Source organism: Chiloscyllium punctatum, chromosome 4 (genome assembly GCF_047496795.1).
Source record: "Chiloscyllium punctatum isolate Juve2018m chromosome 4, sChiPun1.3, whole genome shotgun sequence".
Taxonomy (NCBI): Eukaryota; Metazoa; Chordata; class Chondrichthyes; order Orectolobiformes; family Hemiscylliidae; genus Chiloscyllium; species Chiloscyllium punctatum.
Window position 1 is genome coordinate 37,267,021 of NC_092742.1, and position 13,455 is coordinate 37,280,475.

Genomic DNA, 13,455 nt, shown 5'->3' on the forward strand with positions numbered 1-13,455 from the left:
TTCTCCCTGTGTCTGCGTGGGTTTCCTCCAGGCGCTCCGGTTTCCTCCCACAGTCCAAAAATGTGCAGGTTAGGTGAATTGGCCAATCTAAATTGCCCATAATGTTAGGTGCATTAGTCAGAGGGAAATGGGTCTGGGTGGGTTACTTTTCGGAGGGTTGGTGTGGACTTGTTGGGCTGAAGGGCCTCTTCCTAAACTGTAGGGAATCTAATTTAATAGCTGAAATCAATCCCTTGTTATTTTTATCTTTTTCATTGTCTCATACTGGGGGTAAAACTGGAAGGAGTTAATATTCATCATTATTACAGATTGTAAAATTGCCCAAGAATTTCCTGGACAAGACCTGTCTGGAATCTTTGAAGCACACGTTATAGCAGAGTACAGCTCAATATGGGCAAAATGCATTAATGCAAACATTCCCACTGTAAGTAATCAGCATCATACAAAATATTTCCCTTAGTATCAATACTGGATACCATCACCTATTAATCCCTGACATCCACTCTATGAATGAGGTATGTTTTAAATGAGGCATGTTATTCTAATCTTGGAATGTTTGCTAGGGTAAGCAGGCAACAGCTACAGTCCTGGTGTACGTTGCTGGGACTGTCGGGCTATAGTACTCAGATGAAGAGTTATCTAGCCTCGAAACATTAGCTTGCTCTCTCTCCATGAATGCTGTCTGACCCCTCTGGTATTCTCCAGCATTTGTTGTTTTCAGTATTGAAAATGTTCTTAAGAAATTTGATGCAGTGGTGTTGGGAGCAATGTTCCCTTTAAGGTGCACCGTTACACAACAACCCCAAGGTTCCTGTGCACCCAAACACAAGTCGATCGCTGTACTGCATCTGTGCTAATACACAAAAAAGATGCAAGGACCCGTACTTAAATGAAAGGATCGTTGAATTGTAGATTTGGTTGATATCTCTTTTACTTTTAAATCATATAAATTATCACAATTAGTACATGAAGTGCTCACAGTAAAAATGGTGCAGCTTTAAATCTGTGAACATCTTGCCCCGTCACAGGATTGATGCTGTTTAATACTTTAAAATGGAGATGAAGCATATGCATTGACATATGGTTGATGATCCAAGACCCCCAGCAATTCCAGGTGAACTAAAGTTGCAATGATGTCTGACAAAAGTAAAACCTCACACAAAGCTTTCCAATGAAACGTTGTGAAAAGGTGTCACAAAATGTTCTAACTTGGCTATTACTCCACCAGACTGATTCCATTGGAGAAAGAAATTGCAAAAGGCTGATTTTTTTTTTTTCTGGCTATTTACAGATAGTATATTCAAAAATAAGAGAGATTAATTTGTCTTGTACACAGTAATGAGTGAACTTGACCAAAATACTGCAGTAATGGTTCCTAAGAGGCCAGTATTCCTTTTTTCTCCTTAGTTAGAAGTAACAAACAATGCCTGTTTTTATTGTGTTTATAGTGAATTAATTTTTCACATTTCAAGAAAAGTTTGAATTAAAGCTTATTCCTTTCACTTCCAATTTATTTTAGGCTTTCAGTCTTTTTATCTTGAGCATACAGATGACATCCTGTGCCTAACAGTTAACCAGCATCCTAAATTCCAAAAGATAATAGCAACAGGACAAGTCGGTATGTACAAAGGTGGTAAAGGGAATATACCGCTTACTAATGTGTTCTTGTAATTTTTGTCTTTTCTGATGCAAATGTCAGACATTTGAACATCAGCTTCTAATTTCATTTTATTAATCAGAGTTCAGAGCTGTAATTTTCCTTTGGAAGAGGTATATTCTTAATGGAATGTATCACATTTTGTATTTAAAAACAACTTAAAGACACAACATTATAGTTTATGATAACATTAGGTTAAAAAAATGAATGTACCAGCTTTCCTTTTGTTGAAATACATTGTGCACATAGCCTTTCCACGCTGTCCAAAAATATAAACTAGTTCTGTTGCTGGGTATGTTTCAATTACTTTAACATATTATGGAATCCTCTAGGCTACAAGAAAAGACTGATCTATGGTAGCTACTGGCAGTGAAAATAATATGGGGGGAGAAAAGTTAAATATTCACAGTTTCTGATTTCACAATTTGGTCTGCATAAATCATTTTAATACGGCGTTAATTCTGTATGCAGCAGCAACATCTATACTTGGGTCTTCCTGTCTTAACAGCCAAAATGACGAAAAGCTGCAGTGAAACATCAACATGTGATGTATTCCTGTGTTCCCTCACACTGGTTCCATTCAATCCCCTGTGAAAAAGGAAGCACGCACCTTGGCACTTCCTCCCCTTTTCCTTTTGTCCTCTTATTCCATTCCCAGCTCCTTCCTTTAGCCTGATTCCCCTTCTCCAGTGACATTTCCTCCCCTTAATTTTTCCTTTGCTTCTCCGTTCCTCCCATACCTGTTCTTTTCTGTCCTCTCCCTTGCTCCTCTCTCTTCCATCCTGTAATTTTCTCCAGAATAACATCCCTGTTGGGTATCTGTGCTCCTCAATTCTGTATGTTTACCCATCAGCATTTTAATCAATCTACCAGTGATGGCAATTGCTTTCAGATGCCCAAGTGAAAAGTACCACCCCAAAACGCGTTAGCCTCACGACCTCTCTTGAAGATGTTGCCAGGTATGGAAAATCTGAGTTATAAAGGAAAGTTGGATAGGCTGGGACGTTTTTCACTGGAGCGCAGGAGGTTAAGAGGTGACCTTATAGAAGTTTATAAAATAATGAAGGCTACCGAGAGGGTTAATGGTCAGTGTCTTTTCCCCAGGATGGGGATTTCAAGATTAGGGGACATATTTTAAGGTGAGAGGAGAGAGATTTAAAAATACATGAGGGACAAATTTTTTACACACGGGGTGGTTCAATTGTGTGGAATGAACTTCCTGAGGAAGTGGTAGATGTGGGTGCACTTACAATGTTTAAAAGTTGGATAAGTACATGAATATGAAAGTTTTGGAGAGATATGGACCAGGAGCAAGCAGGTCGGACTAGTTTAGTTTGGCATTATGTTCAATATGGACTGTTTGGACCGAAGGGTCTGTTCCCATGCTGTATGGCTCTATGATGCTATGCTTCTTATAGTCCACCTGTTTAAATAAGGTTTTGGTGATTCACCTTAATATCTTCTTTTGTGGTTCAATGTCACATGTTGCTGAAAGTAGTCCTGTGAAGAAGCATCTTAATGTATTTTGCTTCTATAAAACCCATATATAAATGCATGTTGCTGGGAAACCAGTCTGATGCAAGAAAACCATTTGTGATCTAGCAGTCCTGCAGTATTTCTCTTTTGTAGCAGCAGATTCCCTGGAGAGGGAAGACCTGGCCTTAAGGTTTAAGGAGGTGGGGAAATCAAGCCAGAAATTCTAAAAATGCTACAAGCACTTTTTGTTAAGTCAACCATTAGACACATAGCGCTATTGAAAATTTTGATTTGTATCAAGATATTTATCTGTGTTACTCCTATTGAGTGCATTTTATTTCATAAATGTTATAGCAATATACATTAACATGAGTTTAATCACATATTGTCAACAAATTTTGTCCTTTGCTATCATAATTTGTGGAAAATGTTCATTAGATTCTCTCTCTTCTTAACCTGTCTACAAGAAGGAAAGATCTTATATTTATACAACACCTTTCACATTCTTGTAATATCCTGAAGTTCTTCACTGATTAATATATAACTTTGTAAACGTATAGGTGATGTTATGTTGACTTGTGCTGTAACCAGTTTGCACATTCTACAAACAATAAAAGAGATCAAAGATTGGATCCATTTTAGTAGTTTGGACTGATGGTCTGTGCTGGCCCAAAGAGTCCAGCTGCTCTTAGTGTTCTGGAATATTCAATGACCAACTGGACAGGTGCTTGGTTTACCATCTCATCCAGAAGATAGCACCTCTGACTATATAACACTGCCTCTGTACTGAGCTAGAATATCAAACCAAAATATGTGCTGAAGGAGTGAGGTTTTTATTCTCTGATCTTCTAGTTTCTCAACAAAAGTAATATGATTTGGATGTGAACATAAGAGGTACAGTTAGTAAGTTTGCAGATGACACCAAAATTGGAGGTGTAGTGCACAGTGAAGAGGGTTACCTCAGATTACAACAGGATCTGGACCAGATGGGCAATGGGCTGAGAAGTGGCAGATGGAGTTTAATTCAGATAAATGCGAGGTGCTGCATTTTGGGAAAGCAAATCTTAGCAGGACTTATACACTTAATGGTAAGGTCCTAGGGAGTGTTGCTGAAGAAAGAGACCTTGGAGTGCAGGTTCATAGCTCTTTGAAAGTGGAGTCGCAGGTAGATAGGATAGTGAAGGTGTTTGGTATGCTTTCCTTTATTGGTCAGAGTATTGAGTACAGGAATTGGGGGGTCATCTTGCGGCTGTACAGGACATTGGTTAGGCCAGTGTTGGAATATTGTGTGCAATTCTGGTCTCCTTCCTATCGGAAAGATGTTGTGAAACTTGAAAGGGTTCAGAAAAGACTTTACATGGATGTTGCCAGGGTTGGGGGATCTGAGCTACAAAGAGAGGCTGAACAGGCTGGGGCTGTTTTCCCTGGAGCGTCGGAGGCTGAGGGGTGACCTTTATAGAGGTTTACAAAATTATAGAGGGGCATGGATAGGGTAAATAGACAAAGTCTTTTCCCTGGGGTGTGGGAGTCAAGAACTAGAGGGCATAGGTTTAGGGTGAGAGGGGAAAGATATAAAAGAGACCTAAGGGGCAACGTTTTCACACAGAGGGTGGTACGTGTATGGAATGAGCTGCCAGAGGATGTGGTGGAGGCTGGTGCAATTGCAACATTTAAGAGGCATTTGGATAGGTATATGAATAGGAAGGGTTTGGAGGGATATGGGCTGGGTGCTGGCAGGTGGGACTAGATTGGGTTGGGAAATCTGGTCGGCATGGACGGGTTGGACCGAAGGGTCTGTTTCCATACTGTATATCTCTATGACTCTAATTGAGTTGAGTTGTCATTTTTTGTTTCTATATGTGTACATTTTTAAAAAAATCCTATCCATTAATGATGTTCACAATCTTATGTCATTGATTCATTTTGGTGTATGTTAAGCATCTGTTACCTATACCAAGATGCTTAACTTTGCATTGATATATAGCCTTCAACTCCATATTAATATAAACTAATATCACACCTATTTAATCATTTCTCCAATTTAAACTTCTTTTAGTATTCTTCTAGAATTTGTAACCCAACTACAAATTATTCCCATTTATTTGTAATAAAGTTTTACACAAATCTATGGAAAATGCATTTTTGTTTTTGTTACAACTGGAGAAAGTCTCTCCCATCACTTTAAAATGTGAGAAATTTCATTCATTACAATGAGCTGAAGTAACATCTTTTGAATTCTCGAACTAGATTAGATTACTTACAGTGTGGAAACAGGCCCTTCGGCCCAACAAGTCCACACCGCCCCGCCGAAGCGTAACCCACCCATACCCCTACATCTACATTTACCCCTTACCTAACACTATGGGCAATTTAGCATGGCCAATTCACCTGGCCTGCACATCTTTGGACTGTGGGAGGAAACCGGAGCACCCGGAGGAAACCCACGCAGACACGGGGAGAACGTGCAAACTCCACACAGTCAGTCGCCTGAGGCGGGAATTGAACCCGGGTCTCAGGCGCTGTGAGGCAGCAGTGCTAGCCACCGTGCCGCCCACAACTAGTCAGAAAAATTGCACTCTCTACATTTGTATCTTCCTTATTTTAGCTTCAACATCCTCTTAAATTTTAATCAGTTTCACTGGAGAGTTTCAGTGTACCAGAAGCAGAATTGACCTGTTCTCTTTCAAGCAATGTTTCTAGTCCACTTCCTTGACCTGAAAGATCAAATCAACTTTAAAATGAATGCTGTTTATCATGGTCTTTTAATCCAAACTAATTTTAAAAAAGGCTTTTTGAATATTTTTAATTAAACTTTTGTAAGTGTTTCTTATTTGCTCATTACACAACTGCAAGAATGATATATTTCCCTGCTTTCCAAGTGATTTGGCTGGCTGGTTGCTAAATGTGAAGTGCATATTATCAAAGCATAGGAGGATTAGCTGTTTGCATGGTGTCATGTACATGCAAAGTTGATGGCAGTAAAATGGAGCCACCCATATTTTTTGTTTGTCAATCATAAAACACAGTCAAATATAAGATAATTGATTCATATAGATTTCTTTCCTAGAGTTATACCACAATCTGAGTTTATTCTGATTGTCTACTGGATCACTTCTATTGGCCTAGCTGCAATGAGAAATAGCTGGAGTAGGTCATTTGAGCCTATTCTGCCATTTGGCAAGATAAATGGCTGATCTTTCATCTCAACTGTATTTTCCCATGCTTTTTCTGCATCCCTTACTGGTCAAGAAACTATTGATCTCCACCTTTAATATAATCGATGACTGAGCATCCACAAGTCTCCCAGGTCGAGAATTCCAAAGATTGACAACTCTTTGAAGAAATTTCACCCATCTCAGCTCCAGATGACATATCAGTTATTCTGAGATTCTGACACAATAATGCAACTTCATCTTGAAAAATTAAACAACTTTGTTGCAATTTTTATACCCAAAAATGACATGGAAATTATTTCTTGAAATAAAAGGATATCCAGGAATATGGTAGCATGCATAAAACCTGCAATAAAAACATGTTCACAGACCTGCATGTGGAGCTGACATCTGTTTATTGTAAACATTTTGGTGTTTTGATTTTAAATCTATATTTTTAAGTACTGATAGATATCCAGAAAGAGCAACACTAATTTTAAACTATTTCAATTGATACAGCTTATTGTAAAGGCATACTTTTCAATATTTACCAGTACTTACTGTATGTTTCACTCTAACTGTGCTTTTTTGTTATTTTTGTTTTTTTTTGTATTGTACTTTGTTTCTGTCCTTGGCTGTGATATAACTTAAAGGTGATTCTTCTGATATGTCAGGTAAGAAATTAAAATATTTGGCCTACGTCCTTCACTTCAGAATCATTGTGGAATGTAACCTATATTTCTATGATAAATAATATTCCCAAGATGCAACAGATTATGCCTGTTAAGATTGTATGCCCAAGAAACATTCACGAGAGGAGAAATATCTTCACCCAGAGAGTGGAGAGCCTGTGGGAATCTCTGCCACAAAAAATGATAGAGGCCAAACCATTGAATGTTTTCAAGAATGAGTTAGATATAGAAAAGATGTGGAAAGAAAGCGGGAATAGAATACTGAGCGGGATGATCAGCCTTGATCCATTGAATGGTGGAGCAGACTCATTGGGCCCAATGGCCGACCTCTGTTCCTGTTTTCAATGTTTCTGTATATTTTGGTTGGATTGGTTCATTGCCAATAATGGCTTCCATGATTTAAAAACCAATAAATATAATTTCACTGGTATCTTTGGAAGCTAATGTCATTTGTCTTATTATTAGTGAATATTATATTCATTTTCCATTTAAAAAACAGATAGTAATACGTTTTTAATGAGTTTTTTTCAATAAATTATTGCTGTTAAGCTGATAAATCAAAATAGATTTTGAAGGATTATGTAGTTTCATTTTTAAAAATACATCAAAAGGAAATTTGAAAATTGTCTATCATGTAATTTAAGAATTAATTTGAGTATTAACAAATGCTATGCAACAAACAACTAAACCTTTGAAGCAAAACTAAAATATCATTGCCTTTTGTGACAGCCTTGGGATGTTAAAGATGCTTTATAAACATAATTTGTTGTGCCTGACTGATATTGAAATTGCTTTGTATTTCTATATGTATATAAAATAATAAAACTGTAAAGAATAGACACCCATAAAGATATATAATTGAATGATTTGTGTATCACTGCATAGTCTACTATCAATAGTTGTTCACTGTGTTGCAAGGAACATCGCTTATATTCCATGCAATCCAGAAGCTTTGAATTGGGAACTGTAAGTCAGCGTGCAGTGGAGAACTCAAAAACAGGATGATGTTGGAGAGGCTTAATGAAGAAAGTTATTGTATTTTGAAAACAATCAATGTTGATCAAAACAAACTTTAGGGTATAAAATTTCCTATTATTTGGTGTAATGAAACCTGCCAATTCTTCAAGGGTCATTGGCTAATGACTCTCATATTCCTCTTGGCTGCAATCAGTCAATGCTTTAACAAACTCTGCACTTTCCTGTTCACTGTGTAAACTGAATACCAACACATTACATATAAATTATTGAACTGAGATGCTCGTTCTAGTTAAACCGTTGATAGAACCTATAATACAAATAATGAAATACATCACGTTATCTAAGCAATACTGTAAAAGAAGTGTTCATGCAAACGTATCACTACATCAAAATCACTTCTAAGTCCTATGTTGCATTTAGTTTGCTTATTGCACGATTTCTGGTGCTAAAAACAGGAGCAGCATTTCAAGATTTGAAATTTCATAAAGCATGTATAAATATGCAAACATAAGATAATCTAAAAATAAGGGAAACAAACTTGCATGATAGGTGTACTTTCTTAATGAGTATTGCCGTGATATTTAATGTAGTAAAATATTCAAGTACAAAACTTTAATTGTACATCTTAGGAACTTCAAACTGAAGAGTTAAGCATCTTAATTTTAGAAAATTAGTATTTGTGTTTACTATGTTAATTGCAAAGTTTGTTCAACTATTATTATATCAAATCTTCATACATAGTCACTTCAAAAATTAATTATTCTGGATCTGAAGATGAGGGTAGAATAATAATTCCTTGCAATGGCACAAATAATTGGAATCAGCCTGTAGATTTTAGAGCTGATTGTGGTGTTCTTTTCTCAGGTACTGCCCCATTGATCCATATTTGGGATGCCACAACCAAACAAACACATTCTGTGCTCCGTTGTTACCATTCAAAGGGTGTCTGCTGTGTCAGTTTTAGTGCCACGGGCAAACTGCTCCTTTCAGTCGGGCTAGACCCTCAATACACCATTACTGTCTGGAGGTGGCAAGAAGGTGAGGTGAAACTAGAGGTTAGACATAAATTATCGTTCCAGATACCTTTGTTCAGTACATTTTCATGAGTCAGCAGAACAACGATTTTTGAATTGAAAGAAAGTTAACAGAAGAATACATTTCAAGTGGCTATATTAACATATTGTCAAATTTTTAAATGCCAAAGTTTAAATATTAAAACTTATAGTCTGCTAATTGCAAATTGGAATATATTTCAGACTTCCATTTGTATCTTCTTTACCTGTTTTGTTTCTCTAGGTACCAAAGTTGCCAGTAAAAGTGGTCACACCAAAAGAATTTTTGTTGCAGAATTCAGGCCTGATTCAGACACTCAATTTGTATCAGTGGGAATGAAACATGTGCGGTTTTGGACTTTTGCTGGCAAAGCTTTACAGAGCAAAAAAGGCAACTTAGGTTCCATCGAAGATGCTAGGATGCAAACAATGCTCGCTGTAGCTTTTGGAGCTGTAAGTGCTTTGACAATAAAGTTGATGCTGGAATGGCATATACTTGTACTGACACATTAGAGTTTACTTTAAAGTGGAATCAGATCAAAAGTAGATCTTTTATAGATCTTGTAGTAGTCAAAAACATCACTTACATCAGACTAAAAATCTCTCTTTCTAACACTTCAAAACATGCTTTAGTTAACAATGATTTCAACTTCCAGTCTGGAAAATTGATAATCTTTTCCTGGAACTTTCACACATGAGAGTTTAAATGTTCTAAGCTTCAAATAACATCTTCAGGGTTTTTATCCAAACATTTCTGTCTGAGGACTGGCACTAGACCCCTTACTCTAAGCTAATTTAGTGTTAACAAATGTAACCATCTTCTCCCTTTCTCAGGATCATTGTTTCATCCTTTGATTTTCATCCAAGAATTTCAGCAGAACTGCCTAAACCTGAAAGGTCTTCCTCTCTGCATTATGATGCTTCCCCAAGCTTAAAAATATCAGGTCCAGAAATTTCTAACAGAAACCTTAATGTACATTGTTTATCTTGCTCCGTTGTTAACATGCCTAACATACACAAAACTCCAATATTATTGAAGGCTAGCACTCTCAGACTATTTTGTAAGAAATCACCATTGGCAACAGAAATACTCAAGTTAGTTATTAAACTCTTCAGACGCAGATTGAGATAGACAATATGTCATTAATTTGAAATCCCAAAGTTAAAATAAATGATATTAAATATATTATATATTTTTATATATATATATAAATCCTGCACCCTATACCACATTTTATTTTCAGTCACTACATTAAAACCAATCTGTCTTCTTGCAGAATAATTTGACATTTACGGGTACAATCAGTGGAGACGTTTACGTTTGGAGAGAGCATCTTCTGGTCCGAATTGTAGCCAAAGCACATAACGGGCCTGTTTTCACAATGTACACCACATTACGAGATGGCCTGATTGTAACAGGCGGCAAAGAAAGACCGTGAGTAAAAATATACATTTAAAAACTCATTTCTACATGTTTAGTCTGAAAAGAAAGTAGCGATGACCACTTATACTTTGAAATGTACAAGATTTACATATTCACGTCTGTTGTTCAGACTCGCTAAATTAATTTTAAACATGTTATCTGCTTTTATTGTACAACTCTGTGGTTTGTATAAAATGGTCCCAGCTGTATATCTTTCAGCAGTGTATGGATACAGTTCATTAACTTCACTAAGGTTAGGGAAATGTGAATCATTTTGGCAGCCTCACAACACCAATGACTTTTGTTGAATCAAAAACAAGCAGAAATTGAGACTTCTATTTACCTGAGAATTTCAAAATTATGACAATGTAGGGCGGAATGCTCTGTCCCCAAGCATATTTTGAGGCCTACAGTATAAAAAATACCTCTGAGAAGGTATAAAATAAGTCCGGTGAAGGATTTAAAGGCTTAAGGCACCTTAACTGGGGGCAAGCATCATTATATATGAAGCAGTATGTATGCAAGCATTTTAGGAGAACACAAAATGTCCTGTTTCTCCCACAGGACTGCAGGAGTTTCACAGAGGTGTGTAAAGATGAGCAGAAGGTTGCAGCACTATCTCTCCCACTCCATATGTAAGTTCTGAACAACAATGGTATGGGATGTTTGAGCAACATGAGAAATATAACATGAATGTAGAGTAGACTGGGTACTATCACCTTCCTTGTAATGACATATGCAAACTATTAATTTAATACCTTAGCTACAGTCCGTCCCTCAATGTATAAATGACCTTTTCAGTCCCTAATTGGCCCTACTCCATTTTTTACCACCCTTTCCCTATTTAGATGCTGATAGGGTTTTTTTGGAACTATCTTTTGCATTAACTGGAGGTCTCTTTTTAAACACTTTGTCTTTGTTTTTCCAGTTGCCCCTGACCTTTCTATATTCTGCCTGTTTCTTCATTGTCCGATCACCTGACGTTTGTCATGAGTACATGCTTTCTTCTTCAATCTTTATCTCTCTTATCATCGAGGAGCTCTACTTTTTTTTTCACTTGTGGAATGTGAACATTTTATTGGCTGTCCCTATTTGCTCTTGAGAAGGTGGTGTTGGGCTGCCATCCTGAACTGCTGCAGTTCAAATGCTGCAGGTTGACCCACAATGCCCTTTTGGAGGGAATCCCAAGATTTTGACCTAGTGACAGTGAAGGAATGGTGATATATTTCCAAGTCAGGATGGGTGATTGACTTGCAGGGAAACTTGCAGGTGGTGGTGTTCCCATGTCTCTGCTGTCCTTGTCCTGCTAGATGGAAGTGGTCATGGGTTTGGTAGGTGCTGTCTGAGTTTCTGAATTTCTGCAACGCATCTTTAGATTGTACTCTCTGCTGCTACTGAGCATCAGTGGTGAAGGGAGTGGATGCATGTGACTGTGGTGTCAACCAGGAGATTTGCATTGTCCTGAATCGTGTAAAATGTTTTGAGTGTTGGAGCTGCATTAATCCAGACAAGTGGGGAATTCATCACACTCTTGACTTGTGCCTTAGAGACAGTGGACTGACTTTGGCAAGTTAGGAGATGAATTACTTGCCACAGTATTGACAGCCTCTGACCTGCTCTCACAAGAAGAATAAGAATGAGCTTTATTGTCACATGAGTACACTGAAAAGTTTACAAGTTGCCACTTATGGCGCCATCTTAGTTACCAAGGTATTTAGGTACAGAACCTTAAGTACAAACTCTGAGGGGAGAAAGAATTATAAAAATGAAAAAAAACCTCCAGAAATAAATTAGAAAATTAGAGAAGTAAGAGTTTAGAATATTAAGCCTTCCAACCCAGATGGTGCCGGGCTTCACCTTGAAGCAGGGAGCAGGATCCAAGTGAATGCCAAGGTCGGAGGGTGGGGGGGGCGGCGGATCCGAGTGCACCCTGAGGCCAGGAGTGGGGACCAAGTGCATGCCGGGTGGGGGCTGAGTGCATGCCTTGTTGGTGGGGAGTTTTGAGTGCATGCCAGGTGGGGTGTGGTCAAGTGCACACTGAGGCCGGGGGGTTGGGGGCTCCAAGTACATGCTGAGGCTGGGTGGGGTGTTGTGGTCTGAGTGCATGCCAAGCTGGGGAGGGATGGTGTTCAAGTGCACGCTGAGGCCGGGGTTGTGGGCTGGGTGCATGCTGAAGCTGGATAGGGGTTGGGCTCTGAGTGGGGTTCGAGTGCACGGTGAAGCTGGGGGAGATAGGCGAGGTTTCTGAGTGCCCACCGAGAGGGGAGTGTGATCCGAGTGCACGGTGAGGCTGGGGAGGTATAAGAGTGCCCGCCGAGAGGGTAGTGTGATCCGAGTGAACGGTGACGCTGGGTGGAGGGAGGTATCCGAGTGGGGTATCTGACTGCCCACTGAGCCCAGGAGTCTGTGCTGGCTTTCACCCCAGACATTGCTAACGCTGCCCAAGGATGTAAGCGAAAAAAGAAAAAGAGAGGGAAGGATGATGAAAAAAAAGGACGGAGCAATCGAGCTCTGGCTCAGAAGACCTACCCCGTTGCCAGCTTGGAGACATTCTTTTTAGCCATTGTGTTTATATGATGAGTCCAGTTGAGTTTCTGATCAATGGTAACCCCAAGGCTGTTGATAATAGCATGTTCAGTGATGGTAACACCATTGATTGTCAAGGGGCAGTGCTTAGATTGTGCCTTATTGGAGATGGTTATCGCCTGGCATTTATGTGGCATGAATATTACTTGCCACTTGTCAGCTCAAGCCTTTTTGATTCCAATTTATTTGACCTGGATCAATTCTTACTCTTGAATTTGGCATTCTCTCAATTAATTATTATTCATCTAGAAGTTTCTAGTGCTTGAGCAGTTACTGCTGGCAAACTCTGCCCATGAAGACTTTAATTTGATTTATTTATTGTCATGTCCATCTTGTTACAAAACCAGAGTGAAATGTTGTATAATGTTGCCGCTCTCTGGCACCATCTTAAAACAAAGAAAAATAAACCAAAACGTAGAATATAAAGGCAGAAAAATGT

General features: G+C 38.5%; 1 protein-coding gene across 2 annotated transcripts in view; it reads left to right on the plus strand.

Moving 5' to 3' along the window:
* The window catches only part of LOC140476194 (echinoderm microtubule-associated protein-like 5), a 230,028-nt gene that overhangs the window by 188,791 nt on the left and 27,782 nt on the right, over nucleotides 1-13,455 (plus strand). Inside the window, exons 32-36 of one of the 2 annotated variants that reach the window (XM_072568398.1) lie at nucleotides 1,520-1,618; nucleotides 6,939-6,959; nucleotides 8,820-8,993; nucleotides 9,252-9,460; nucleotides 10,285-10,442. In XM_072568398.1, coding sequence (XP_072424499.1) covers nucleotides 1,520-1,618; nucleotides 6,939-6,959; nucleotides 8,820-8,993; nucleotides 9,252-9,460; nucleotides 10,285-10,442 — 661 coding nt within the window. The remainder of the gene's footprint in view (nucleotides 1-1,519; nucleotides 1,619-6,938; nucleotides 6,960-8,819; nucleotides 8,994-9,251; nucleotides 9,461-10,284; nucleotides 10,443-13,455) is intronic. The other variant, XM_072568400.1, reaches the window with a different exon arrangement.